The 27,880-nt window shown below is 42.0% G+C and overlaps 3 protein-coding genes and 1 long non-coding RNA gene across 12 annotated transcripts; 2 read left to right on the plus strand and 2 right to left on the minus strand.

The window, feature by feature from the left end:
* Positions 1 to 245: 245 nt before the first annotated feature.
* LOC127762088 (uncharacterized) lies at positions 246 to 8,432 on the minus strand. 5 transcript variants are annotated; one of them, XR_008015364.1, is made up of 8 exons: positions 8,194 to 8,432; positions 6,050 to 6,169; positions 5,796 to 5,901; positions 2,798 to 2,837; positions 2,516 to 2,693; positions 2,346 to 2,452; positions 1,483 to 2,039; positions 246 to 1,354 (listed from the first exon to the last, which is right to left on the minus strand). It is a non-coding gene; the product is annotated as an uncharacterized LOC127762088 (long non-coding RNA). The 5 variants fall into 5 exon arrangements; XR_008015365.1 differs by having other exon boundaries at positions 1,483 to 1,864; positions 1,972 to 2,039; positions 2,346 to 2,693; XR_008015366.1 differs by having other exon boundaries at positions 1,483 to 1,864; positions 1,972 to 2,073; positions 2,346 to 2,693.
* LOC127762087 (NAC domain-containing protein 104-like) lies at positions 3,342 to 4,790 on the plus strand. The gene is made up of 3 exons (XM_052286443.1): positions 3,342 to 3,695; positions 3,786 to 4,090; positions 4,208 to 4,790. Exons 1-3 carry the CDS (start codon positions 3,536 to 3,538, stop codon positions 4,355 to 4,357), a joined length of 615 nt encoding a protein of 204 aa, XP_052142403.1. The 5' UTR covers positions 3,342 to 3,535; the 3' UTR covers positions 4,358 to 4,790.
* An 8,187-nt stretch (positions 8,433 to 16,619) lies between the features above and the next one.
* LOC127763571 (ACT domain-containing protein ACR3-like) lies at positions 16,620 to 24,938 on the plus strand. Of its 4 annotated transcripts, none has more exons than XM_052288312.1 (10): positions 16,620 to 17,033; positions 20,645 to 20,835; positions 21,166 to 21,266; positions 21,481 to 21,565; positions 21,688 to 21,733; positions 21,857 to 21,971; positions 22,080 to 22,147; positions 22,580 to 23,263; positions 23,469 to 23,570; positions 24,207 to 24,938. In XM_052288312.1, the coding sequence occupies exons 4-10, from the start codon at positions 21,507 to 21,509 to the stop codon at positions 24,579 to 24,581; spliced, it is 1,449 nt and encodes a 482-aa protein (XP_052144272.1). In that variant the 5' UTR covers positions 16,620 to 17,033; positions 20,645 to 20,835; positions 21,166 to 21,266; positions 21,481 to 21,506; the 3' UTR covers positions 24,582 to 24,938. The 4 variants fall into 4 exon arrangements, with proteins under 4 accessions (XP_052144272.1, XP_052144273.1, XP_052144271.1 ...); XM_052288313.1 differs by having other exon boundaries at positions 20,645 to 20,768; XM_052288311.1 differs by lacking the exon at positions 20,645 to 20,835 and having other exon boundaries at positions 16,634 to 16,675; positions 16,899 to 17,033.
* Positions 24,939 to 25,032: 94 nt separating this feature from the next.
* On the minus strand, positions 25,033 to 27,879 carry LOC127763572 (chaperone protein dnaJ 10). 2 transcript variants are annotated; one of them, XM_052288316.1, is made up of 10 exons: positions 27,447 to 27,879; positions 27,298 to 27,357; positions 27,166 to 27,186; positions 26,841 to 26,994; positions 26,569 to 26,698; positions 26,319 to 26,477; positions 26,059 to 26,237; positions 25,813 to 25,893; positions 25,584 to 25,709; positions 25,033 to 25,491 (listed from the first exon to the last, which is right to left on the minus strand). In XM_052288316.1, exons 2-10 carry the CDS (start codon positions 27,324 to 27,326, stop codon positions 25,417 to 25,419), a joined length of 954 nt encoding a protein of 317 aa, XP_052144276.1. In that variant the 5' UTR covers positions 27,327 to 27,357; positions 27,447 to 27,879; the 3' UTR covers positions 25,033 to 25,416. The 2 variants fall into 2 exon arrangements, with proteins under 2 accessions (XP_052144276.1, XP_052144275.1); XM_052288315.1 differs by having other exon boundaries at positions 27,104 to 27,186; positions 27,447 to 27,878.
* Between the last annotated feature and the right edge of the window lies 1 nt (position 27,880).

The following is a 27,880-nucleotide window of genomic DNA, read 5'->3' on the forward strand; positions in this document are numbered from 1 at the left end:
GTCGTCAATTGGCAATTGACAAGCATGAAGGCATATATATATGTCTAGTTCAGTCTATCAATGGCATGCAACTTGGGAAGATTACGCCCATGTTACATTTAATGCCTTTTTTGTTAGGAGGATTTGCAAAAGAATTTTGGAGTACTCGTTCTACTTTACTTCGTCCATCACAGCTTCACAAGGCATTTGAAGAAGGCGACAAAAGGAAAATCTGATGGAACAATAATGTGCCTGAGAGTGCTGAATGTCAAGCGCCGTATGAGGATGGTCCATTTGAGCAGATAACAATAATGTGCTTGGTACATTTTGCGCGTGCGCTGCAAAATGGTTAAAAAAAAAAAGAAAACTCAGCGAGTGGGCAGAGCAGCTTTACCATTGGGTGGTGGTGAGGCCAGTGGATTGGAGTATTGGAACCATTTGAAGCAGCCGCAACTAGCTAGCATAGCAAACACTATGGAGATGATCTGATGATGCAAGAACACCATGCACCGATGCACGCAAGAGACAAGAAAAACAAGAACACAGCAACCGGCTAAAGCAATAGTTGAAGAGGAGCTAACTCCATTCATTCGATTCGCCACAAGGTCGAGATGATGGATGCGCTAGTCGAGTACTTCAATTCAAGGAAATCTGCAAACCGATGTGGTCCGTCGTAGCAGCAGCAAATAAGTTTGCACAAAAGCAGCGTAGGAGACTACTGGAGTGCACTGCATTGGCATGCGTCACAGGTGATGTAGACACGCAGTAGCTGGAGAAACTAGCCAACGGATGAAGAGCCCCTTTTTCACCCTGCAAGGCAACAGGTGAAAGACAGTAGTAGTAGTTACTATCCTCGTGGTTGGGTCTCTCCCGTTCGTTCGTTCGTTCTCCACCCAATTCGCCATCACCACCGCACCAAGCTCGGTATCACCTCGTCGATCGTCGGCTGGTGCCGCACGCGTCGGCGTCGGCGTCGGTCGTCGTCGTCTTTTCTTGTGGCGCCGGTGGTGGAAGTGGAGGAAGGCTGCTGCTGCTGCAGCAGCAACACTGACTGCCACAAGGTATTATCCATCCATCCAACCATTTCTATCCCTTCCGTTCCGCCCTATCCGATGAGGCAGGAATGCGGGATGCAAAATGTGTGCCTCACATTGCCCACGAGCGGCATATTTTGCATAGCTCAGGTGCCATTGGCAGAATGTGGCCTCGTATGCCCTCCTCTTTCTCATCCTTCACCACCAGCAGTAAGCATCCAAGGTGTGCCAGCCACCTTTTTACTCCCACTTGATCAATCTGATGGTAATTGCAAATCTGATATTGACCAATGAACAGTGCAGTGCAATCTTGCTCATTCAGACAGAAGAACTACTGCGTCCTGCAAAACACCAACCAAATGTTACTTTAACACACACTAGATCAATAGATCATCGTCATCATGTTCACATCTGCTAAACTAATCAGCAGAACGAGGTTGGGTTGGGTTTTTGAAGTCAAGAACATCACCTCGAGGCTACAAGGCTAGAGAGTTGGGATGATCAAATGATACATGCCACAACCAACCGCAGGCAGTACACTACGCCTGCATGCGCACCTGAGCATGTGCCAACAAGAATGAGGATCTCCATCATTCTCCTCCCCCACAGCATCGGCCAATGTGCGCGCCTCGACCGAACTGCATCAGCACGACGTCATCACCACCAGCACCAGGTGCTGTGGTGGGGCCGGGTCACCCACGCTCTGCATGACAGGTGGGGCCCACCACCCCCCTCAGGACTCAGGAGATGTTAGGTTTTGCCTCACGTGTGCTGGCAACGGCAATGGCGTTCCATTGATTCCCCCCGGCAGCAGCAGCAGCAGAGCACCGGCTTCCAGTGGCGGACATGCCCTGCCACAAAGAAGCACAGCATGCATATGATCCCAAAAGATAAAGCCAAAGCCAAAAAAAAAACTAAAGAGATCCAAGAGCTAGAAAGATAGAGGCTCAAGAGAAACCGTGCGAGCGACAGCGAGGGGGGGCTGCCTCCGCACCATTGGAATGATGAGGCCACCATGATCTTTTCCTGGGAGCAGCACAGAGGAGTTGTGTGAGAGTTCCTGGAAGATTCGGCCATCATGATCTCATTTTGGTTAATCTTATCGAGATAAGCATCTTCTTGCATATGCTATTAGGTAAGCAGCTGAGTCAGGTGTTATACTGAATGACTTGGCAAGTATGCTTTCAGACTTTCAGTAACATCTGAAACCAATCGGGATTGAATCGAACCACAGTTTCCTTTGATGGATCTCTTCACAAGTGGTCATCATGAGATTGTTAAACTTTCTACCAAGAAAGATGGAGGGGGGGGGGGGGGGTCTTATACTCTTACCACTTGAGATCGATACAACTTGATGGCATGGAGTCCTTTCACCAACTGGGCATTTTTCTAGTTAATCACTCTCAGGTGAGGTGATCCTCTCCTGATAATTATTGTGCCTGCCAAGGCAGATAAGAATTTTCCCCAGTTGATTCATGAATAATTTGGAATGATTAGTGTACCCCTCTGACGCAGCAATGTATACAACAGGAGGACAACATCTGGGTTGCTTCTTCTTCAAGTGATGCCCTTGTACTTTTGCCACACAGGTCCAGAAAAAATGTGCAACTTGCTTGCTGGCACTCGTGTATATAATGGCTGGCTGTGGTCAAGGTGCATATGGCTTGAGAAGGGTGACGCCTGCATGACATGAGCAAGAATGCAATGGTCAGGGGGGAAACAAATAGTATACGCAATGATCATGAAAAGAAATACTGCACTAGAGATGTTGCCTGTCACATTACCTTGTTCTGATTGTTTTGGGGAATGTACATTAAGGAGTGCCTGTCACAATGTAGTAATCAGCTCATGTGAAAACCTTATCACTTGATAAAACTTCAAACACTTGATATAATAATCTATACAGTAAGTAATTAATACAGGCTTAAAGAAATTGCTGATAGAAAATCCAATTCAATGAGGTAATGACTAATCAACAAAAAAATACTGATATCTACCAGCTGAGATCTAATATAAGCCAACAATCCTTAAGGCCATCAATTATATCACAGGCTGCTGGATGAACACTTTTATCATGCATGTACTATGGAATGATTCAATTATTATTTCTGCCCCCCTCTGAAAAACTAATATATATCTCTGCACACTACTGCAGCCAACGGGTACATAGCAGTGCATCATGAATCCATGATCCAACAAATGTCTCCTCATAGTATCATTATTTCCCTCCAAAGAAGAAAAGAGAGATATATAGAATATAAGCATCGCAAAATGTCGCCCTCGCTTGGCTGCCATCCTCCTACGGATCAGCACTCAGCACTCCTTGACTTGCACGTCTCTCTCTCTCTCTCTCTCTCTCTCTCTCTCTCTCTACATCTCACTCTTTCACACAATCACACACATATGCTCCCTATAAGTAGCACTCGCTCACCAAGATCAGCAAGCTTCCCATTTCAAATTCATCAATATCCCAGCCAAGTTGCATTTGACTGCAGTTTGTAAGTTGCACTTGTAGTTGTAGCATGGGAGGAGCTACCAACTTACCTCCAGGTTTCCACTTCTTCCCCTCGGATGAAGAGCTCATCGTCCATTTCCTCCGTCGCAAGGTCTCCCTCCTCCCATGCCACCCTGACATCATCCCGACGCTGCTCCCGCATCGGTACAATCCATGGGAGCTGAATGGTAAGTCTGCAACTGCATTGATCAATATGATTTCACTAATTTGTTCTCTTACAAGTCATGCTGAGTGCTGATAGAAATTGCAATTTTAAGGCAAAGCACTGCAAGCTGGGAACCAGTGGTACTTCTTCTGCCATCTAACACAAAGTAGGACCTCATCCAATGGGCACTGGAGCCCCATTGGAGTTGATGAAACAGTAAGAAGCGGCGGCCGCAATGTTGGCTTGAAGAAAACGCTGCTATTCTCCATTGGAGAGCCCTCTGAAGGCATCAGAACCAACTGGATCATGCATGAGTACCATCTGCTAGACGGGGATTGCGTCGCTGGCGGTAGCAGCAACTTGACTAGCTCGAGCTCTAACAGGAGGTCTCATAGGAAGAGAGGCCACTCAAGCATGGTAAGTGATGCATATCCTCTCTATCTTGCTGCTCGATCAGCAGTCAACAGTTCAGTAAATTGCGTATAAGGAATGACTGGAGCACAAAATACTAAAATTTATGCATGATCATTACAGGAGTCCAACAACTGGGTGCTGTGCCGAGTGTTCGAATCGAGCTGCGGTTCACAAGTGAGCTTCCACGGTGAGGGCACCGAGCTTTCATGCTTAGATGAGGTGTTTTTGTCACTAGATGACTACGATGAAGTAAGTTTGCCGAATAAATAGAAATATAGAACCTAGCTAAGTCAGTACTCGTTAGAGCTGACAGTAGGTCCTATGCCTATCAAACCATTTGATTAGCTATGGCCGGGTTATGTTGATGATATCTATACATAATCTGTTGCATTATGAATAATTAAATGGTCTGGGAGGCATTGAACCCAATCCAGTCCATCCTAGATAATTACCATGTAATTAGTTATCCCCCAACGAGTATGTTGGGCTTGTGTCAGACAACTGTGGCATATGTGTGAAGCACAAGTCGCTTCTAAAAAGATGAGTTTTTTTTTCTCGTTTCTCGCATATGGTGGTCTACTTTGGCTCATGAAGCATTCAAAATTTTAATATAATCAAAGCATGCACTTCATGCAGCTTGTGGTATATACAAATCTAGAAATATAACTATTTATAAGCTTGTGTAGTTGCTTGCTACATCAAACTATCTTCGCATCTGTATGGACATTGTGTTCTATCACCACAAAGAAAAAAGGAAGGTGGGTGGAGCTTACGCGATCATATGGCCATCTATGCTGTCAATGGAAATCATGCATGCTTGTGTGGAAATCGCGCTCAGATGAACTCATCAAACTTGCCAGCCCCGGTTATCATGTAGGTGGACCCTGCTAGAGTTTTCAACCCTGATTGATCTATTGCCTAATGGACGGCTTTAGGACATTAATAGTGGGACAGTGCCTATTGAGTAACTTTATACTGAAAAGTTTTTGACAAATTGAGAAGTTTACTCTTGGAAATGCTATGATATATGACTAATGCATGTACGAGGGGGAGTTGTTAATTTGCCCACTCATCACTTCAGATGCATGTTATTACTTTTTAAAATAACTAAACAGTCATGATGAAGTTTAATATATATGTAAGTGAATGGGGACACTTGACAAAACAAGTTCAATTAAATTTATGTTAGTGGTCTATATATGTTACTCATCTTAATTACTTCCTCCGTTTCAGATTATAAGACTTTCTAGCATTGCCCACATTCATATAGATGTTAATGAATCTAGACATATATGTGCGCCTAGATTCATTAATATCTATATGAATGTGGGCAATGCTAGAAAGTCTTATAACCTGAAACGGAGGTAGTAATTGTTAAAAAAACAAAAGGAGCTGAATAGAGAGTTCAAAGTTCAAACTTTGGCAATTGCCAGCCAGATAACATATTTACTATATCCCCTACTGTTGTATACATACACAAAATATCTCATCGCCGAACACTGCTGCCACTTTGATAGTGCCAAATATGGTGAACTAAAGTATTAGCATTTGCAGAAACAAGATAAGCTAACTTGTTATTGTTCCTACATGCTTAAGTGTGGTTAGGAAAAGAAATAACAACATATGAAATAAGCAAGCATAGAAGCACCAGTAGTGATTAAGTAGTTTTAACTGACCATATATAAGAATAATTGCCAAAGGCATATACCTGAATTACAATGAGATCAAGCATTTTGTGAATTAATATGATTCATTGTGCTTGACTTAGGGAAAAGAAAGAAAATCATACAGCTATCCATAGTGCTCCAATAATCCTGAAATGAGAGCAGCAATATGTAAATGACATTCTTTCTTTATGGAAAAAGAAAAGAGGAGATTGCTATCATGTTGAATCAGTAGCATGGTTCCTGAACTACATATTTAAAGTCTGTAAGCCCAGCAAACACAATTTTACATCCTTACCATCAAAGGGAATTTTGAACTACTAATGCAAGGCAGTGAACATGGTAATAAATAAAGTCCATGCCAAACTTGAAACTTGGAAGTATTGCCTTGCTCACTTTTTCTTCCAAATTATTGAACCTGCAAACCCAAATTGAGTTTAATGAAATAGCTGACACAGCCTGATGGATTACCCCTGGTTGTTTCCATCTACTAGCAGATACAAATTTACCTCCTAAGTGCTTCTAATGATGCTAGAAAGCCGAATGCCAATAAGCACATCGTCTATACTACTAACATCATTTACTTCTTCTAAGAGGATATATACCTAACTCCCCAATTGGGATACTCATGACACTTCAAAAGCTAACAACCCTTTGAATCCTACATTAAGGTTGCATGCATGCTAACTTTGCTAGTGTGCTCACTAATGTTTACATTAACATTCTCTTTGTACCAGCCTATGTAAAGAACTCCACAGTAAGTACAACACCCAAACAATATTTATGACATACTAGAGTAAACTCACCTCAGTGTATATACTTTACTGAAGTCACTCCCTACTAAGTTTACAAAGCCAACTGAAATGGATGCACAATTTTTTTTTTTTTTTGGCCAAACTTGTACTTCAGTTCTCCATGATGTTTTGAAAGCCATCTGGCTAGTTGCTTCACATGCATTAGAAAGACACGCTTGGGGACTTTTGAAATGGGTTAGATCCATGTAGTTTTCAACAAGTACAGATGTATGCCTAAGATTGTGACACAACATTATCTATCCATGCGTAAGTGCATTTGCCGACGGGGCCACATTCATGCATTTAGTACCTTTTTTCCTAGGCATTCATTATGTTAGTGATATGCACATCATGGCCAACTAGTTCACTTCAACACATCAACGTAGGACTGAAACAGAAAATTCTTCTTAATATCTTGGGAGCATTCATTCCATGTAGATCAACACAAATTGCACAACAAAACCATCTTCATATCCATTTTTTTTCAATTGTTTAGAATAGCAGCTAAGCAATGCAATCTAGATTCTAGAAAAAAAAATGAAAATCTGATTGTATGACGGAGTCTCAGAAAAGAGGGTCCACAGCACAAAATATGATCATTTGATGTTGACCTCACACCAATGATTGTTGTGAAATATGTAGAAGGAAATTGTGATTCTTTAATTTGCATCTGACTAGTCAAATAAAGCATGTAAATTCCCGGATGATAGTTAACTGTAAAATTCAAAACTAACCCATGCAAGGTTATCTGTTTCGCATGGTGTGAAACTGTGAATCAAAGAACTTGGAAGTTGACACGCAATTCACAAATGTCACAATATTCTGCAGAGTGTCTGAGCAGAGACAAACAGAAATACTTATGACTATACAACAAATGATGTGTTATGGGATAGCATTACGTGCTCCATAGCAGGCAACAAATGAATTGGTTCTATGTGTGAGAATAACATGGAGAGACCGAGAGTGTACAAATTAATTGTATGTATAACACATCAATTAAGTATTCAAGTATGATGAACCGCAAAACAGTGTCCAAAGCAGAGTTAAATCGGGTCCATTTCATCGAACCCTCTTTCCTATCTATACTATATCGACAGACATTATACTCTTCAGTATTCAACTCTTTAAGCTTGAAAACAAGCATAAAAAACTACTGCCAAATCATGACAAGAGTTGAGACAACCTTATAGAAATTAATTAATAAACTAATTTCACAGGCATTTATTTGGGACAATGCGACTCCTAACATTTTGACACGAAGAAATATTGGGCCAAATGTCATGCACAAGCACGCAGGGCTCAAATCAATCAAAAGCCCATAACCCACCAATCGATTTTGTTTTCTCACTCGGACCGGATTAACACATTCTAATCTTCGCGGCAGAATTAACCAAACCCTAACCTCTCCCTCGGAAAGGGAAACCACAAATCCCAGAACAAAATCTCCGATCTCTTATCACCTCAACGATCCATCAGTGACACGGATTAGATTCCACCCCTTTTGGCAGGAACAAGAACCATCGATCTCGTCTACGAGTAAGAAATTAATCACGCGACCGCATGAGGCGGGGGGGGCAAGATAATTAAGGAGATCAGCGACCTGCATTGCGTCCGGCTGAGTGTTTGCGGGAGGAGAGCTAGAGATCACCTGGCGCATCACGAGACGACGCCGGAGCATATCCTCCCGCCGGAGACGACCCGGAATCAGCGGCTCGCGGCCGACGGGCGACGGCGGCGGCGGCGGCGGCGGCGGGTAGGGGCTTTGGAGGCGAAGCGAGAGGGGTGAGCTTGTGATTAGTTCAAAAGGTTATGGGGCAATCTGCAATAACTTCACATCGCTGCTTCCTTCGCTCGCCATCGCCAGTCGACGCGTTTCTCCTGACTGGAACCTCTCACCCTGGCACGCAAAACGGAGCAGCGATTAGCAGATAATTAATTAAGTATTTAATATTTTTTAAAAAAATAGATTAATATAATTTTTTAAGCAACTTTCGTATAGAAATTTTTTAAAAAAACACATCATTTAGCAGTTTGAAAAACGTATGCGCAGAAAACGAGTGAGGGAAGTTGAGAACGAGAGGTAACGAATGCAGCCTAAGGCTCTAACATACTTCCCTCTAACTTATGTCGATGACATGTGGGCCCTCTACCCAGTGGACCCACATGTCACTGACTCAAAGTCAGAGAGAAGTAAGTCAGAGGATCCTCTCTCCATTTCTCCTTCCATAACACGAAAAGAAAACCTTCCCCGCATGTTTCTTGTTTTTTCCGCGGAAAAAATTCTTCCCGCGCATGTTTTTTCTTTTTTTTTAACTGAACAAATTTTTAACTCAGATTTAAAAATTTTGAAATCAAAATTTGAAATTTTTCAACTTACATTCGAAAACTTTCAAATTCATATTTGAGAGTTTATACTTAGATTTGAAAACTTTTAACGTAGATTTTGAAAATTTTCAGGTCAAGATTTCAAAACTTTTAACTCAGATTTAAAAACTTTTTAACTCATATTTGAAAACTTTCAAGTCCAGATTTGAAACTTTTAAACTTAATTTGAAAACTTTCAGCCCAGATTTGAAAATTTTCAAATCAAGATTTGAAACTTTCAACTCGGATTCGAAAACTTTCAACTAAATATTTGAAACTTTCAATTCAAATTTGAAAACTTTCATCTTAAAGTTTAAAACATTCAACTTAAATTTTAAAAACATTCAAACTCAAAGTTTAAACTTTGAGCTAAAATTTTAAAAACTTTTTTACTCAACATTTGCATGTGATTAAAAAAATTCACGAAAAAAATCATGTGAAAAAAAATAAAAAAATCATGAAAATGAAATCATGTTCACTAAAGAAATCACGTGAGACCCGCAGGCCGCACATGTGCGCCAGCTTTTCTAGTGGCGCACTCGCGCCCTTTGTGTGAGCGGCAGACCCTCAAAGTAAAAAACATTATTTTATAGAACATGGCTATTTTTACATGTTTCAAGAGCCTACGGATTTAACAAAATTTCTTTTTCTGGTCTAATTTTTATATAATGCAAGCTTTATTGATCTCAGTCATTCTAAGGATACTTCTGGCCTTTGCACCATAACAGTGCACACAGCCAGCAAACTCCAACACAAACAAAATAAGAGAAAAAAACAGCGTGCAAGATCAAGGCCCTACAACCCGAAGACTAGGTCGCCACCCATATGTCGGGGTAAAAAACTCCTTGATCACTTATTCCAAATGTAGGCAAGCCGAAGTGACAAAGTCCTGCAATTTGGGTTTCTGGACAATAACCTATAATCTATATCTTCTATAAAGTTACAACTCACTAAATTTAAAGCTCAACATTCAACCATATCACATCATCATTCGCTAATGATAATTACATATCAAACCTCATGCAAGCATGCAATCTATAATCTATTGAATTCTACAAATCAGCATGCAAACATATCCAATCATCATCCACCATATCATTTCCACAATATTTTTACATATCTATATATATTATTTTTATAATACTTAACGTATACTTATCAATATATTCTGCACTAAAGCATTGGTATCATTTGACTATTTTAAGTTTAGTACCAATAAACCCTAATATTTCATTATTATTTTTCTTTTTACTTCTAGCTCGATTGTTGGTAAAAAAAACATATTAAAAATTTATTAGTAATTCTTGCAACAAAGCGTGGGGAACACGGACGAAGGCACGGAGCACCACTGCTACAACGCTACCTATGCATGAATGTGGTCTCCTTGACACCCAGACTCATTCAAAGACAGATCAACAACAAATCCGTAAAACCTTGTTATTAAGTCGTGACATTATTCATTTAAAAGTAAAGTAAATTGCATTGACTGTACACGAACTTATTATATGGATGCAATCTAGTGTATAAACTTGTAAATGACTCGTTTTGATGGACGAACTTGCTTGGTGTGTATTCCCTCCGTCCTATAATATAAGGAATTTTGGTGGGATGGGACACATCCTAGTACTACAAATCTAGACAGAGAGTTGTCCAGATTCATAGTACTAGGATGTGCCTCATTCCACCAAAATTGGTTATATTATGGAACGGAGGGAGTACAAAACAAGGCTATAAAAGGCACGATGTAGCTAACCTTACTAGGTCAGATATTGATTAAACATGATGTGTCCATGTGAGGAGGACATGAGACATGCTATCTTTGCAAACAACGATGTACTTTGTTTCTAAATTTATCTTTATCCTTCGTTGTTCTATCCTTCTTTTATATACATGCTTATGTTACATCCTAATCAACAAGATTGGTCATATAGTACCTTTTTATCCTTGGGCACTCGCCGTACAAGTTGGTACACCAAAACGAGCGCTTATTAGTTTATACAATTTTGCTATATATTTGTCGACAAATTTTCTCCCAAAAATTTGATAGATGTAATTATAGTATAATCGTAGTGTAATTACACTATAACTTGCATGTAATTACACTGTAACTATAATGTAACTTGTACGTAACTTTCAAAAATCTATCTATAACATGTTATTTCGGTAAAATGAAGGTCGTGGGAACAAATCATTTCACATATGTGTGTGCTGTGATTTTTTTTCTTCACCATAACAAATCTTGTAATAGATCTAACGATTCAAAATTTCATGAAACTTACATACAAGTGTAAAGTTACACTATAGTTACATGTAAGTTACAGTATAATTACACTACGATTATACTATAATTACATCTGTCAAATTTTTAGGAGAAAATTTATCGACAAATGTATAGGTGGTCCCAGTTTATATGTACTACATTATATGCACTTGACACAAGTCGGATACCGTCAATTCAATTTACTTTATTAAAATTTATCTGGACACCAGAATTAACTTCCCTTTAGAAAGCAAACGTTGAACCAAACTGTTTAGTAGATAGAGCTGGGCCAGGGTAGATTTAACTCTAGCCGGACAGGCATTTTAGGCCCGGTTATGTTTCTCTCACTCCAGTTAAGCTGGGCCTAATCCTACTAAAAAAGTAAATAAATAAATAAATAAATAAGTAAATAAATAAAAATAAGAATAAAAAGCTTCCCTTTTATCAATAATTGACAAAAGAGAAATTTTACGGTCCTTAAAAAATAATAAGAGGTACTTCCTCCGTTTCACATTACAATAATTTCTAGCATTGTCTACATTCATATATATGTTAATGAATTTATATATATATGTGTGCCTAAATTCATTAACATCTATATGAATATGAGCAATGCTAGAAAGTCTTATAACCTGAAACGGAGGTAGTACCAAATTTTTAGTTCAAATTTGATATCTCCTCGTATCGAAGATACCAAGAGATATCAAATTTTACACTGGATAGTACCTCGTCAAGAATTGTAAAATCGCTCTTGACAAAAACAAATTAAACAGCCAGCCCCTACATTATCTTTGCGGTAACTGGTAAATTCTCCATCTATCCTACTTGTCACTCACTCAGTCAGTCACTCTGCACTTCAGCCGTAGTGACAAAGCCCAAAGGCAATGGCATGCAGAACAAGCCAAAGAACTGAAAAATTTCCGTCTGAAATTCTGAACCTTGAAATTGTGTTTGTTTGGAAGCACCTCAACGTGGCCATTCCTTCATCACAAGAGAGATCATGCAAGAATGTCTGCAGACTCTGTCCATGGCTCCATGTTGCTGTCTGGGCCTTGAAGCATGAAGAGGGAACAGCCACCATCAATGGCCTCCCGACAGTCAGCATCCTACACATATCTTTGGTGGCTAGGGCCATTTAATTTTCATGAGTTAATTTCTTGATGCAAATTAAGCAGCCAAGCAAGGACACACACAAAAAATGCAGCCAAATGCATATGCCAGTGAATTAATATCGACTATAGATAGATATTCAGCAGGAAAGATTGAAAGAATCGGTTAACCTGCTGAATTTTCATGTCCTTTCTTTGTCTGAAAAAAGGTTTCATGTCCTAACGCACACTTTGGTCTGCTTTTGTATGTGGAAACTAACTGAATTTTTCTTTCTCTTACACAATTATTTCATCTATGGCTCTTTGCTTGATCTGTCGCTGTTGATGCACATGAAAATGTTGGTGCATCCATTGAGGCTGCAAGCTGAGCTGATTGCTGTGGGTGGTTGCACTTGGGGTTGGGCCTAGCAGGAACAGTGCACCTAAGCACCATTTTTGGAAAATGGCAAGCTCAGGCCATAGCTCCTCAATGAGGGCAGGCAAATGACCAAATCATGGCAAGGGGAGGGACCTTTTGATGAGGTGATGGAGATGGCGATGGGAGGAGCAAAGAAAGAGAGGAGGAGGTTTAAGTGGTGTTCTGAGACAAGGCAATCCACATTCCATAGCCCCGGTACCTGGCGTGGCACCGTGTCATCCCCCATTGTCTGCCCATCGTACACGCTACAAAGTTTATTTTTCATGGACCATCGGCTACATGAGTCCTAGAAGATTCTAAAAATTTAATTAGATTTCTATAAAATCATATCTGAAAATTATGATGGTATATATCTTTTTGCTGATGTTCCTTTTTAGTATTCTTTAGCTCCATCTTTTGCTTGTTCAGCTGAAACCAAAATTTGAATTGTGAAACTTAATTTTAGGGTTGAGGTTTTTTTATTGTAGTTCATTTTCTAGTATTAGCTTTCAAATCGATAAGAACACACCTATTAATTATTTTTAGTTATGTTGTTCATTTTTTTTTTCACGGCTGATAAGCCGTGATAATTGTGCTGGTGTTTTTTCTGAATTTTATATAATTTTAGTATTTTTCTTGGTGGGGTTAGATCAATTATGTTGACTTGATGGAAGTGGACAAGTGGTAAAAGGAAAAGGAGCATGAGTGGAGTAAAGTAAAAGAGGGAACTGCAATCTTGTAGTGATAGAAGAGAAAACAGGGTTTTCAATATGTTTTTTCCTCTATGGCAATAAGGAAATTTTATCAATTCTAATTTGCCTCCAAAGTTGAAGTTGTGATATTCATACTTTTGACTTTGATCCAAATTATTTTAGAAATATAAATTTGCGAAACAAAGAAATTTCAACTTCATTCAGGTTTCAAATGAAGCAAACCTTTCGGCGAATAAAAACCATATAAACTAAAGCAACAATTGAGACGAGTGACAAATCCTTAATCTGAAAAAAAAGGAGAATGTTCTTTCATCAATTAAAAAGAATATATTAATCACGCACATCATCCCGGGAGATATGAAGAAGAGATAGATCCAGTTTGTCCAGATAGTGTTTTTTTTTCATCTTCTTCGAAATATCTAATCAATCACTGAAGCTTATCTGAACAGTTCATAAGTGGATGGTCATACAGGGGACTGTCCACTGAAGTGCATGTCACTGGAGATGGAATTAGAATCCTTCACATGATCACATCCAGACCTGGACCTTACTATACACAAAATTCTCTGCAATGCTGTTTGATCAGTCGATCTGTTTGGAATCTCTCATCACACCAAACATGTTCTGCTACTCTTGCTTGCACTAGCTGGACTGGATCTCTCTTGTTTGTTCCTGCACTAGATCACAGACATATCCAATATGCTTCCCATTTGTTAAAGAAAAACAAAAAATAAAACTGTGGCACAAAGTTGACCAGCAATCATTTTCAGAGGAATTATTCGATGGGGGTGAGTGAATCTTTGCCTTATGTCAGCTATGGAATAATACTTCTGGATTGTGTCCAGACATTTCTCTTTTGTGAAGGCCACAGCTAATAGAATACAGGAGCTTTATAGTTTTCTGAGATGCTAATTTGTTAATAGTGCCATGCCCACTAACACAGGTTTGACAAAAGGGCATTTTTCTCAGAATGTTTTAATTTGTGTGCCCTTTTGTAGTTGTTTGTTCCATTTTGACACCATACCGTACACAGCCAATATTAATTGTGTGTCCAGCATTGTAATGCTTCATCACAGTTCACAAAAGCATATGTATTCGGTGTACTTTGTTGCTTCATTATTTAGGAAACCTATTGTACTTAATGTGTGCATAATAAAAGGAAATTAAATGTCTCCCAGTATTTATTTTTCCTTGGCACATTCAAGGGGCTATTTGGATGGCATCCCCACCTATCTAAAAACAAATGAGAAAGTATGGCATGTCACACATTTTGTGGCTCACACTTTCTTGGTCACAATTGTAACAAGTTATGACAAAAAAAAAATGTGTGCATAACTAGTAGGCTAGCTGGCTAAAAAAGTATGGCATGAATATATATGGTATTAGCCCAGACTTTTTTTTTGCTATATTGTGAAAATTAGGAACAAAGATACTGATATTTAGGGAGGGGGGAGATAGCCAATAAGATATCGAGGTTTGACTGTGCTCATCCTAAATCATCTATTTGTAAACACAGAGAGTATAATGTTAGAGCGGATAAATATGTAACTAAAAAAATCAAATAAATGTGATTCTAATTTTGGATATGCTTGAGGTTTATGATATCTTATGGTACGACCCCTCCCTCTTTAGAAGAAAATCTACTTTTATATCTAAACTTCAATGTTGATACAGGTATCCTTCACACACGTATATTAATATACTATGTTTTAATATTCACAACTTTTAAAAATGGTATATTGAAGCAAGGTGCCAAGGTATACAGGTTTATTGATTCTCCAGAATATTGCATGCTGAATTAATTGTTCTATGTATAGTGAGTTCATGTGTAAACACTTCAACTGTATAAATCATATGTGATATGTTCTTTATCATGTGAAAATCATCTAGTGGAAAGCCAAATAAATGGCTACGACGTACTTAGCTGTATCCTTGTACCAAGCCAAGCCACTAACAATTTGACTACTTGACATCGCTCGTCAATACCAATAGATTTATGCATCTTTCTTACTACATATAATACTATATGGAACATCACAAATTCATATGAACATTCAAGCTATTTGAATGATTGAAATATTGGTGTTTGCTTCGTAGATCCATAATCACAATATAAGCATTAAAAAAACAAGTAATTGCGTGCCTTGCAAAATTTGAAATACTATCACAACAAACACTCCAAGCTTTGATATGCTTTTTAACAAACTATATCGTATCTACTCTGAGATTAGTATAGACCACTTTTCGCATAGTAGCGATAGCTTTAGTGCATCTTCATCAAAATCCAACCTACCAACATTGTAAGCATTGCTTGTCACATAGTACTTTTAGCTTTGCCTTATCTTTCTTAATTATAACCATACACGAAACATCACGGACATCTTGATCGCACAAACTAATAGTGAGTTGTTGTTTATAATCCCAGCAAATATGTAGACTATATAACAAATATGTAGAAGTCCCCAATTCTCATGAGACTATATAATCCTAGCGGAAGATTACTCATCGGCATTGTACGTTTAGGTAGGTTTACCTCATTTTTCTTATAATCGTACATGAAACATCACGAATTCACATGAAGATTTTGGCCACACAAACTGATAGTTTGTTGTCGTTTACTAGACAACCCATAATCGTAACAAGCATAATAAAAACCATAACATGCTTAACTATACCTTCTAACAAACTCCACACAATCAATGCCATGATTACATTGCACTTGTCGTATGCTATCTAGAATTACCATACATGGCCTCCCCTCATAATTGTGGGGTGATATTCTAGACTTTTCGGGTACTCACAAGACCTATAGTCCTAGACAAGGGATGAGAGAGAGACGAGGGTATAAGAGAACATCGTGAGAATGCGCATGAACAATTTATAGTACGAACCCATGGTATGTTACCGTTTACCATCCAAGCAACCATGATCTTAATTAACACGCACAATAAAAAACATGTGAATAATGCACACTTTACAAATCCGAAACACCAGCTAGCGCAACAACCACCGCATGCTTAGCTGTACCTTCTAACAAACGCCACACCATCGACTACATGGCTACCTGGCATCGCTTGTCATACACTATCCGTATTTACCTCTCACATGTGTCTCGCCACTCGGTCTGACTCCCCCCCCCCCCCCCCCACACACACAGTCACCGCGGCGAGCGCTATCCTGGACTTCCCCGGTCCGCGCGGGACTATATAATCCTCGACGGAGGAGGGGAAGAGGAAAGGGAAGGTATCCGGGTATCATCCAAGTGGGGGCATATGTGGAGAGGCAGTGTGAGTCCCTCTTTCCCTGTCATCCCTCCCCTACTAGGCCCATTTGCCCTCTCCCCCCTCCATCCATCCATCCATTCATCCATATCTCCCTTCCTTTTGCCGTCCCTTTTTCTTGATTTGATTCTTCTTCCTCCCATGGTCTCTCCTCTTCTCTCCCATTCCTTACACTAACAGAGAGCTTTCTTCTTCTTCTTCTTCTTCTTCTTCTTCTTCTTCCTCTCAGCTAGCCGTGCTCCGGCTGCGTGAGATGTAAGACGACGCGCGAATCAAAAATCTCAAAATCTCAAGAAGCCAAGAACAGCAGCAGCAAGTAGAAGGAAAAAGGAGGAGAGAATTAAGAGGGAATCCAAGAACAGTGGTAATTAACGCTTTACCAATCTCTCTCTCTTTTTCTCTCTTAAATTCTCTCTCCTGGATTGTTTGGTTTGCCTTGTTTGACGGTAGATTAGAATCGTGTTGTTTTTCATTTTCATTTTTATGTTTATTAGCGTCGAATGATTGCAGTCTTCGTCAATCAGGTGGGCCGACACAACCGACTTGCTGTTCGTGTCTCTGTTTCTTTCCTTCTTCTTCTTTTTTTTCTGTTCTAAGTATTTTTCAAAAAAACAAAACAAAAAAAAATAAAAACAGAGAGAGTTTTGTCTTGGTTCTTGGCTGGTTTGCATCATGTTGATTGGGAAAGCAAAAATCTCTCTTTCGAAGCCCCCCATCTGCCCTACTGTTGCTACTGCTGTTACTACTACTGCCTCCATCAGCCGTCGGCTGCAGTCGCCGACCGGTGGGCCCCACTCGTCCACTTGTTGCAAAATCTCTGTGTCTTTATTGTTTCTTCTGGTCGCGATCAGAGGGAGGAGAGAATTAATTAATTAATTAATTAATTAATTAAAGGGGAAAGAAAATCATGGATGTTATGATTGGAGATTAGATGGTTGGCTTGTGATGGCGCATGTACACTGTAGTCGTATCTCTCTGGTAGCACCACGTACAATTAATTAGTTAATTAATTGCATAGAGTATTTTTTTTTTGTTCATTTTTGTTTGCTTGTTTTGGGAAGCCTTTGATTGATGTAGCAGTAGCAGTAGTATAGTACTGTAGTTACCGTGCCACACGCTGCTGATAGGAGGAAGGGGGGCGCGTGGCCTATCTGGACCGTCGGATGGAGATCGGACGGAAGGGAGTGCTCCACGTGGCATCGAGATTCCAATCGGGGAGGCGCCGCCGCCCGCCGCACCTGCGGAAAGCGGATTCCCTTTTTGGGAAAGCGTAAAGCGCGCGTGGCTGGCTGCCTGGCCTCCTCTCGCGCAGCGGATTGGGCCCGCCTATCGGTGACAGGTGCCCCACCGGGCCACGTGGCTGGCTGACCACCAGTGGTAGTTGACTACTCCGCAATTAACTACTCCTACCTGGATAAAAGGCAATTATGTGCCAATCAGAAATTCAGAAATGTGAATTCCTCTTACCAGTTGACTTGAGACCATGTGGATTACCAAGGCAAAGATGATTTGGTCTATCACCCTGCTGATTAATCTACCCTCTGTTAAAAAAAAAAAAAATCAAACCCTATATTTAAATTTGGACATATTTGATTTTTTTTATAGAGTAGTAGGTTAGGTTTAGGTCTTAGGACATCTCTGTGATTAGTGATTAATCCCCAATTGTTTCAAGTACTTGCTTGCCTATTTGTAAGTAACTTTATACTCTCTGTTTGTTTCAGAAAAACAACAAAAAAAAAAAGGAACATTTCACATTAGTATCTTCATACAAAATCGTTCACCTAACTACAAACTATATACAATAGTGAACCGATGACCTTTCTCGTACTTAAAAATCTTGAACAAGATTACTTGTTTTGTTAAAAAAAAAACTATTCCCTTCATCATGTGGATATAGTAATCTACAACTGAAATGGATGTTTTATAATAGATGTATCCCATTCGATTCTAGGTTGTTATATTCTGAGACAGAGCGAGTAAATCTGATCATTTTGCATTTAACTTTTCACGATTATTTGTTCTTTAAACTCCATATTGTTCACAACTGGACAATGCTCCATCTATTTTAAAATACGAGACATAACTATCCTTAGTCCAAAGACCAAGAACCAATTATTATCATTTTTCTTGTTCATATCATCATAATAAATACAATACATGCACCCAATAAAATTAGAGATATTGAGAATAAATGATTTAAATAATAACATTTAACTTAAAGTTGCCATTTTCGTATTCAAACACGTGCTACTAACTGACAGGTGGGCCCTAACCGCGGCATGCAACGCTGGAAAAATAAGACCTAATCAACCGAATTTTTTATTTATAGTAATTAATAAGTCTTGAATTAAATAAGTGGTAAATCTTAAATTGAATTTGTAAAAATAGGATGGACGTTGTTTCAAAGGGTGTCCAGATTTGGACGCTGTTCTAAGAAGTGTCCAGAGGTGGACGCTGTTCCGAAGCACGTCCAGGCTCGGTTTGGGGCGCCCATGCCGCCATGCGGAGAGGCGCCATCGTCGACTCTCCTCTCCTCAGGCCCAATGTTGGTCCAGGGCTCGGGCAAGGTGCTGCCATGCCGCGACTCTGGGAGACTGCAACAGCCGCCTTCCGGCTTCCGCCTCCACAACGTCAGGAATCTGCCGTTGCAGTTCACCTCAACTCACCTCGAAGGCTCTCGAATCCGGAGAGGACGCCGCCGCTTTCTGCCTTCACGCCGGGAGGTCGCAGCCGCTATCCACGTTCTGGTTGAGTCATGCTGGAACAATAACCCACTCGTGCCGGCTTGTGTTGCGTCGTCTGTCCGCCCCTCTTGGTTCCTAACAGCAAGTCCAGGCATCGCCTCACTCCAGGTGGCTGGCCGAGCAAGTATGCTCAGTTCATAGATCTTGGTATTCAGGTGTATATGTTCTGCAATAGAAAGTTTACAAAGAATGCAAAATTACGAAGGATAGGACGCAAACATCCTCCTTCTATCAGATCATCTGTCGCCCGATGACTTCCAATCTCTGGCCTGTTGCAAAAGGAAAAAAAAAGCATCGATCGAAGACCTCGCATGCAGTTCATCTGGCGGCCGCTTCTTAAGATTCAGTCAGCAGAGAGCTCGATGCGTAGTAAACAATGGACCAGAACAAAAACCAAACTAATCAAATATCTCAAAATAAAAGTGGTGGCTGTTCACATATAACCCCGAGTAGAGTGTCCGTCATGCGGAGCAGCGGAAGCATTGAAGGAGGGCCGGGGGATGGCGACCCTGTCTGGCAGATCAGGTAGAGAGCGGTGCCTACTCGGCAAGCAAGCAATCAACAAGAGACAATAGTCTGCATAGGAGTAACGAGGCAGAGTTCGACCATTGTGTGATTGGATCCAAAGTCCAATCTTAGTCCAGTGAATTGGACGGCTCTTTGGGGTCTTCAACTGCAGCATTATGGACGCCCTTGTAAGAAGCGTCCCCATCTGGACGTTGTCTACAACAGCGTCCACACCTGGACGCCCTATGCAATATAGTGTCCTTCCTATTTTCGTAAAAATTGACTTTGCTTTATTATATATTTAATTTCTGCATTATTAATTATTATGAATAAAAAATTCGGCCTAATCAACATCACAACAAGAACCTCTGAATTAAAAAAAAAACACAGTAATAACAGGTATAAGTAACAAACCACAACGAACCCTAATAAGTTCAGATAATAGAAAAGGTCTTCTCAAGATTCAGTCATGGCGATCGCCGCAAGCAGGGCCAACGCCAACGCCAACCGAAGCCGCCACCATTATCAACCGAGGCGGTGGGAAAAAAATTCCTCCCAATGCTGGCACGCACGCGCACTCGCTCGAGAATCCGGCGGGTGGGACTGAAAAAACAAAACAAAAAAAAAGCAGATCGATTTTGTCATCTGCGGCGCAAAGCGGGTGTGCATTTCTTTTCTTTTATCCCCACATCCAGTCACCGTGACGTGGTTCTTGATTCCTCAGGCCGGGCGATTATTCTAGCTCTAGTTGGGATGATTGGATTGGATCCCCAGCCAGCAGCAGCAAGCAATTCTTGGCCATCGGTTGTGGGTGGCTGTTGATTCATGCATCACGAGCACTCAATAAAGTATGCAGCTCTGTGCGCCCCTCTCTGATTTGTTCATCCAGGCAAAAGAGTATCTTGCTTCTGTGAGGTGAGGTGATTGATTGATTGATCAATGGGGGTGGATTGTTTTCAGGGAGATGTGTATATGTTGTGTTTGCAGTAGCCCATGGTTTCTTGGCAATTGTTAGTTTTCTGATCACAGTGGTTCAAGTTGGTTGCCTTTTTTATGGTTATAAGCGATGTGCTCTGAACTTCTGATCCAGATTTCGATCCAGTTCTGCCTGCGATTCTTGAGTTTTTATGTGTTCCATGTCAGTGTCTGAATTTTTGACAGGCAGTTTTCAGGGTGAGCAGGTGCGTTCAGGTTTCAGGTATCGTTGTACAGAAATTGACTCGAAACTGCTCATGACTTTTTCAGGATACTAAAGCGTGAAGTGTTGGGGGTTAGCTTTTGATTGAAGCCATCGAAAATTTTCCAGTGAACTTTCAGGCCCTGCTGAAAGAAGAATCTACTGAAAGGTTGGTCTAATCTACTCTCTAAAGTAATTTAGATCTTCTTTATGAGGAGCCCATCATTGGTCCGGTGATGATTTTAAGATCGAAGTTTCTACTCTCATGATTGGAAACTATCACAGATGGTTCACAAGACGAAACTGTGTACTTCTGTTTGCTTATATATATCTGCATACCTCGCATCATGACAGTGCTGGTTTTCAACTCGTAATTCTTTCAGAGGGAAGATTCGTAACCTTGGAAGATATGCTGCCTTACTTTGATCCGGAGTATGAGAACTTCAGTCAGCGCATCAACCCTCCTAGGTGGATCTCTAATTTAAACATCTAAATTCCAGAGCTCCTCATATCATTATCCTGTTTCATTTCAGGCTATTGTCGGAAGCTCCGCTACTTTCTGTAGCTAACAAGCTGATAATTTTCTGCAGGGTATGCATTGACAACAGCACCTGCAGCGACTGCACCTTAGTGAAGGTAAGAACTACTTACTACTCTCTCTCAAAACATGACTGGATAATCTTACTGAACACTGCTTCCAATATTCAAGAACCGTTTCACTGATTGCTTCGAGCACCGTCTGTTTGCGTTTGGAGGTAGGTCGACAGCATGAACAAGAATGGCATCCTGTTGGAGGTGGTGCAAGTTCTGAGCGATCTCGATCTCGCCATCTCGAAGGCGTACATCACCTCTGATGGTGGATGGTTCATGGATGGTAAGGCAGCCTATGCTATGCAATTATATCATATATATGCAAACTCATGTATGGTTCGCGGACATCAATTGCCGGTTTATTCATGATGTCTGTTACAACCTGATGCAGTGTTTCATGTGGTGGACAAGCAAGGGCAGAAGGTGACTGATGAGAAGACCATTAAGCACATTGAGAAGGTTTGTAATTTTTTTTCCACCTGAAAATTGGTCTTAAAATTTACCACTTGAAAGTTGAAAACCTATTTTATCCTCTATATCAAGCTTTCAGAATTATTTTTGGTGCAACTGCATCCTGATAGTGTTTGGTTTGAAAGTATTGGTAGTTTAGGTGAAGTATTTTGTATCTGTTCATCATGTCAGTATGTGTTTCAGTTTTTGAAAAACATTTTAAAGGTTTTCCTTTAATGAATTACAAATTTAGACCGCAGTACTATTTTTCATGAGGTGTTTGGAATGGATAGTGGAGATATGGAGCCAACAATTCCTTTGAAAACTTTCCATGAAATCAAGAATTTTTTTGTGACTATAGATTTACACTGAAGTGTAAATTAAAGTTGAAGTGAAAAACTGAAAACTGAAGTGGCAGTATCAATTTGGTTAAAATTGCAGGCGTTAGGCCCAGACAGCAACCTGCTGGGTGGCGCGAAGGGCGGGTCGTCGCCGGTGAGGTCGGTGGGGATGCACTCCATCGGCGACCACACCGCCATCGAGCTCAAGGGGCCCGACCGGACGGGCCTCCTCTCCGAGGTCTTCGCCGTGCTCGCCGAGCTCGGCTGCAACGTGCTCGCCGCCGAGGTGTGGACGCACCGCGCCCGCGTCGCCTGCGTCGTGTACGTGAACGACGTCGCGTCGGGGCAGGCCGTCGGCGACCCGTGCCGCCTGTCCCGGATCGAGCACCGCCTCCGCCTCGTCCTCCGCGGCCACGCCGGCGGCGACGACGGCGACGGCGACGACGGCCCGGCGCACGCCAACTTCTTCTCCTCCGGCGGCGCCGGGTCGAACACCCACGTCGACCGGCGGCTCCACCAGCTGATGCACGCCGACGTGGACGCCGACGACGACGACGGCCTCGACAGCCGCGCCATCGTGTCGGGCGAGGCCGGGAACGCGGCGGCGGCGGAGGAGAGGCCGGTGGTGACGGTGGAGCACTGCGAGGAGAAGGACTACTCGGTGGTGAACGTCAAGTGCAGGGACAGGTCCAAGCTGCTGTTCGACATCGTGTGCACGCTCACCGACATGCACTACGTCGTCTCCCACGCCTCCGTCTCCTCCGACGGCATCTACGGCATCCAGGTGTGTACTCTGGACTCTAGCATGTCAACAGCTGCTACTACTATATCGAAGCTCCTACCACGACAATGCTAAGAGTTTCACATGAAATAATTCGATTTGTAGAAAGAATATTCCTGCGTTTCAAAGGAGCTCTGCGCCACGACTCGGTCAACGTTGACTTTTGACATTGCAATGAACTTCCTTTTTTTTATTTTAATATTGTCAGGAGCTGTACATTCGTCGGAAGGATGGGCGCACGCTACAGAAGGACGAAGCAGGGAGGGTGATCAAGTGCCTTGAAGCGGCCATCTCCAGAAGAGTATCTGAGGTCTGAACCTTCTTTGCCACTGTCTGTACAAGCAACTAGCATCACTGCATCAGTAGAAGTAGTAACTGTTAGTAGTATTTTGCAAAAGAATTTCTGAGCTTGGCTGCATCTGGAACAAGGGATTAATCAGGACATGTTGCAGATTATGGTGTATAGTTCTCCTAGTAGTAAAGTCACATTGATTGATCGATACACTCACAGTGAACTCTGTTACTAGTATGTCAGTTTTGCTACAGCACCTGGTACCACGTTAATCTGTTCATTTTTTTCAGTACACTGTTTCAGTTCATCATTTAGTTCTATTAACCAGTAGTAACATACTGCCCTTCTACCTGTCTTTTCTCCATTTTCATATATACCTTTGACTGAATTCTGATTCTATTTCTGAAAAAGAAAAAAGATAAAAGTCAGATTGAGTTACATGCACCGACCAGTACAATAGCTCGAACACCGAGAAGCAAATCCTCTGACTTAACTACACATGCATACACATATAATTGAGTCACTGACATGTGAGTTCCACTTTGATATGGCCTACATGTCAGTGACTCAACGGCACAACAGTTAAGTCAGAGGATCTCTTTCAGCTCGAACTGGAGCTTGAATATGTGCTAACACTGGTGGTTGATGATGCAGGGATTCACCCTGGAGCTGTGCGGCAGGGACAGGGTCGGGCTGCTGTCCGACGTGACGCGGGTGCTCAGGGAGCACGGCCTGACGGTGACGAGGGCCGACGTCACGACGGTCGGCGGCCAGGCCATCAACGTCTTCTACGTCCGCGACGCCTCCGGCGAGCCGGTGGACATGAAGACCATCGAGGGCCTCCGCGTCCAGGTCGGCCACACCGTCATGCTCAACGTCAAGAAGGTGCCCTCCTCCCCCTCCTCCTCCTCCTCCTCCGCCGCCGCCGCCGCCGCCAACGGCAAGTCGCCGGGGCAGCCTGCCTCCGGCGCCCTGTCCAGGACCAGCTTCTTCTCCTTCGGCAACCTCTTCGCCAAGCTCAGAGCATGATATAATTCACCTGAATCTCTGAAGAATTATGGTCCCTTTTTCGGGTTGCGCAAATCGCCATAAGGAGAAGGAGATTTCAGTTGAAATTTTAGAGTTTAGGGGGTGAGGGTGAGCAACTGCGTGTGGCATATGGCAGAAAAAGAAATTGCTGTTGTTGTATAGTCCATAAACCATAAGGAGCTCTACCTACCAGTGTAGGAAATGAGAAAAAAATGCTGGATCCATGGTGTTGGTTCTGTTCTGTGCAATGCAGATTGCAGAATGCAGACTGCTCTTGAGTTGCATGAATGAGCTTGTGAGCTATCTGTTCATCTTTTCTACATCATCTTTCTAGCAGAAGCTCAAAAAATTTCAGTAGATCACTCTCTTTGGAGTTTGACAGCATTCATCTGGCAGGTCAGCAATCAGGGATGTCAATATGAGATAGAAGATCTTTAGAGCAGAGGTTGGTGACAATAGGCAGACAATAGGATCAAAAGTTGATTTTTCATGTCAGAGTTTTACATGTGATTTTAAAATCAGAGAGAAATGGACTTCCAGTTACACTTGTTCTTGCTTTCTTTCTTTTGACAACTCCCAAACCAAACAATTACATAAACACCAAACACTTCGATAAAATCTATATCAAAAACCAAGAAAGAATCTACTGTTCATGGGACAGAAAAAGAACGATTTTGAGCTATTGGCCTGATCACCAGTGCTGCAGTAGAATCTACAATGCACACCCTTCGGACAAATTATGGTGATGCATGATCCCCAACTGTTCAGAATCATATAATCTGGAAAGATTCAGGAATCTCTGAAATAGTTGGCAACCCCTCTGCTACTTTTCCACTCATTTGCGTGGTTCAAAGTCATCGTCAACATCATATGCTGGGTTGCATAAGCATCTGAATAACCTGCCAATTCCCTGAACCACAAAACATGGGAACTAATATTAGCAGGCACTTGATTATCAATGCTTTGGTATGCAACATAAAAGCTGCTTAGTTTAGTAATTGCCTGAGTAACTGCAGGAGTCCGATAAGGCACTGTCCGAGCCACATCGTCATCTGAACTTTCATCAGAGCTGCTGTCATCGTCGAGAATGGTCGGTTTTGATGGTCCGGGCAATGCCTCCTTGTCCCTCTGTTTGTGGTCCAATTGATTAAATATGGTATTTGAAAATTATGATAAAATAAATCTCATGTAGCGGTATGAATTATCCTAATGAAAAGGCCAAGTAATATACCTGGAATATCTTCCCAAGAATTTTCAGTGCCATTGCACGAGCCTTGAGATCCTCTTTCTTGACATTGTTTTCATGCAACACCTAACAAGTTCAAGAGAATCAATTCAGTTTAATGTACTAATCATTTTGACATGTTAACCTGGAAGATAAGACAGGCATGTCGTGCTACTTGGCGATCGCAGTTCAGATACTACCAACTAACTATTAATCATGTCACTGCGAATTCTATGATATCTTGAGGCATACCATTTCACAGACGTGTAGAAGGGTCACTTCAATATCAACAATATTCAGCTTCCACAGTGAGCTCATCATCAGGTCTTTGTTCATCCTCATCTGCAAATCGACATCCCTCTCGGTGGCCAAGCCGTCCTTACCGCTCTGCCGGCAGGCCTCCTCTTGCAGCTGCAGCAACTGCAAGGCTCCTGCATTGTTCTTTTTGTCCTCTAATCAGTCAGCAATTTTAATGAATACACACCAAAAGCCCTGGTTTGCGAGATTTTCACCTTTCGCCGCGGTGATCTGTGACCTCCATAGGTGACCCTTGTTCCTCACCCACTCTGCCAGGAATGGGACTCCAAGGTACATGGCCTTCTTGCCAAGCTCCTTTGCAGCTTGCCGGGAGTACACATATCCAATTGTGCGAAGAATGTCTAGTCCAGATGCTGAGCAATGGCATTTCAGAACAGTTAAAAGAAGCTTTTTCTTAGATTGGCATAGAGATCGAAATGAATTGCAGGGATCGATCACACTGACAAGTGCTGGACAGCCTCTTGGCCTCGGATTCGGCACGGCTTGCGAATCCTTCCTGGTCACCACGAACGTATTGCGAGAGGAACTCCTTGAGGAATCTTGCTAGCTTCTCTTCTCTTTCCCTTTGCACACCCTTTGTCACAATAAACATAGAACAGAATGGTTAGTATCAACTAGTCTAGTGCCAACATTCCATCAGAAAGGAGAGAAAAATCAAACTGGCTTTGGAGCATCCATAATCACAGATGGCTGCAATGGCTATTGAGCTCACTGACCTTGAGCCTGTCCTGAAGCTTTTCAGGGTTGTCATTGTCGCTGGCCATCTCGGAGGAAGCCATTGTTGCCATTGCAAGGTGGCCAATGTAGTCCTCAAACAGCTCACTCCCGAAAAGAAGGGTGAACACCACAGTGCCATCCAGCATGTTCTCCCTGAAAAAACAAACAAAACAAAACAAAACACTTGTTAACCTGAACTTGAATTGCCACAGGCTGCAAAGAGTCAATCGATCAATCATCTCAGATGGGTTCGTTTGGCTACTTGGAAATACTGGTCTTGCCATAGCCATCGTAGGCCTTCCTCTGAAGAGGATCACTCAGTACCTGGTAGGCCTCTCCGAGAGCCTGCAAAAAATCCACCCAAGAAAAACTCAGCTGGTCAGACGAAGCAAACTGAATTTAATTCAAAAAACCATCCAAGAAAGAAACCAAGTTGAGCTGAGCAGCAGGAACAACCTGGAATTTCTCGGCGGCTTGCGGATCATTGGGGTTCTTGTCAGGATGCACCTGCCTCGCCTGAACATCAAGAAACGAAAAAACCCCAAATCAGCACCGAAAGAAGAACAAGCATGAGAACAAGAAGCAAGAAAGAAGAAGAAGGAGACCTTGATGTAGTAGGCCTTGCGGATCTCGTCGTCGGAGGCGGCGGGGCAGACGCCGAGCACGTCGTAGAACTCGGTCTCCTTCGCCATGACCGCCGCCGCCGCCGATGCTGCTCCCTACCCCAAGAACACTACCCTCCAGCACCAAGAACAACAAGAAGAAGAAGAAGCTGGGACAGGATGAAGCAGAGAGAGCATGGACGGGGAAGTGGAAAGTGCAGGTCTGGCGATCGATCTGGGCGGGGGGAGGGAGAAAAGGCGCACCATTCATTCATACCGCAGTGGAGAGGGGCCAGAGCAGAGGGGGGCCATCTTTCCAGTGAGGACGCGCAGGCGCAGCGGCAGCGCTGGGCGGCGATGCTGGTGATGCGCGAGGGGGGAAGGTGGTGATGGTGGCGGACATGGCGAGCTAAACAAATGGCGCAAATGCGCCGCGC

The sequence above is a fragment of the Oryza glaberrima genome, chromosome 2, assembly GCF_000147395.1.
Source record: "Oryza glaberrima chromosome 2, OglaRS2, whole genome shotgun sequence".
Classification (NCBI taxonomy): Eukaryota; Viridiplantae; Streptophyta; class Magnoliopsida; order Poales; family Poaceae; genus Oryza; species Oryza glaberrima.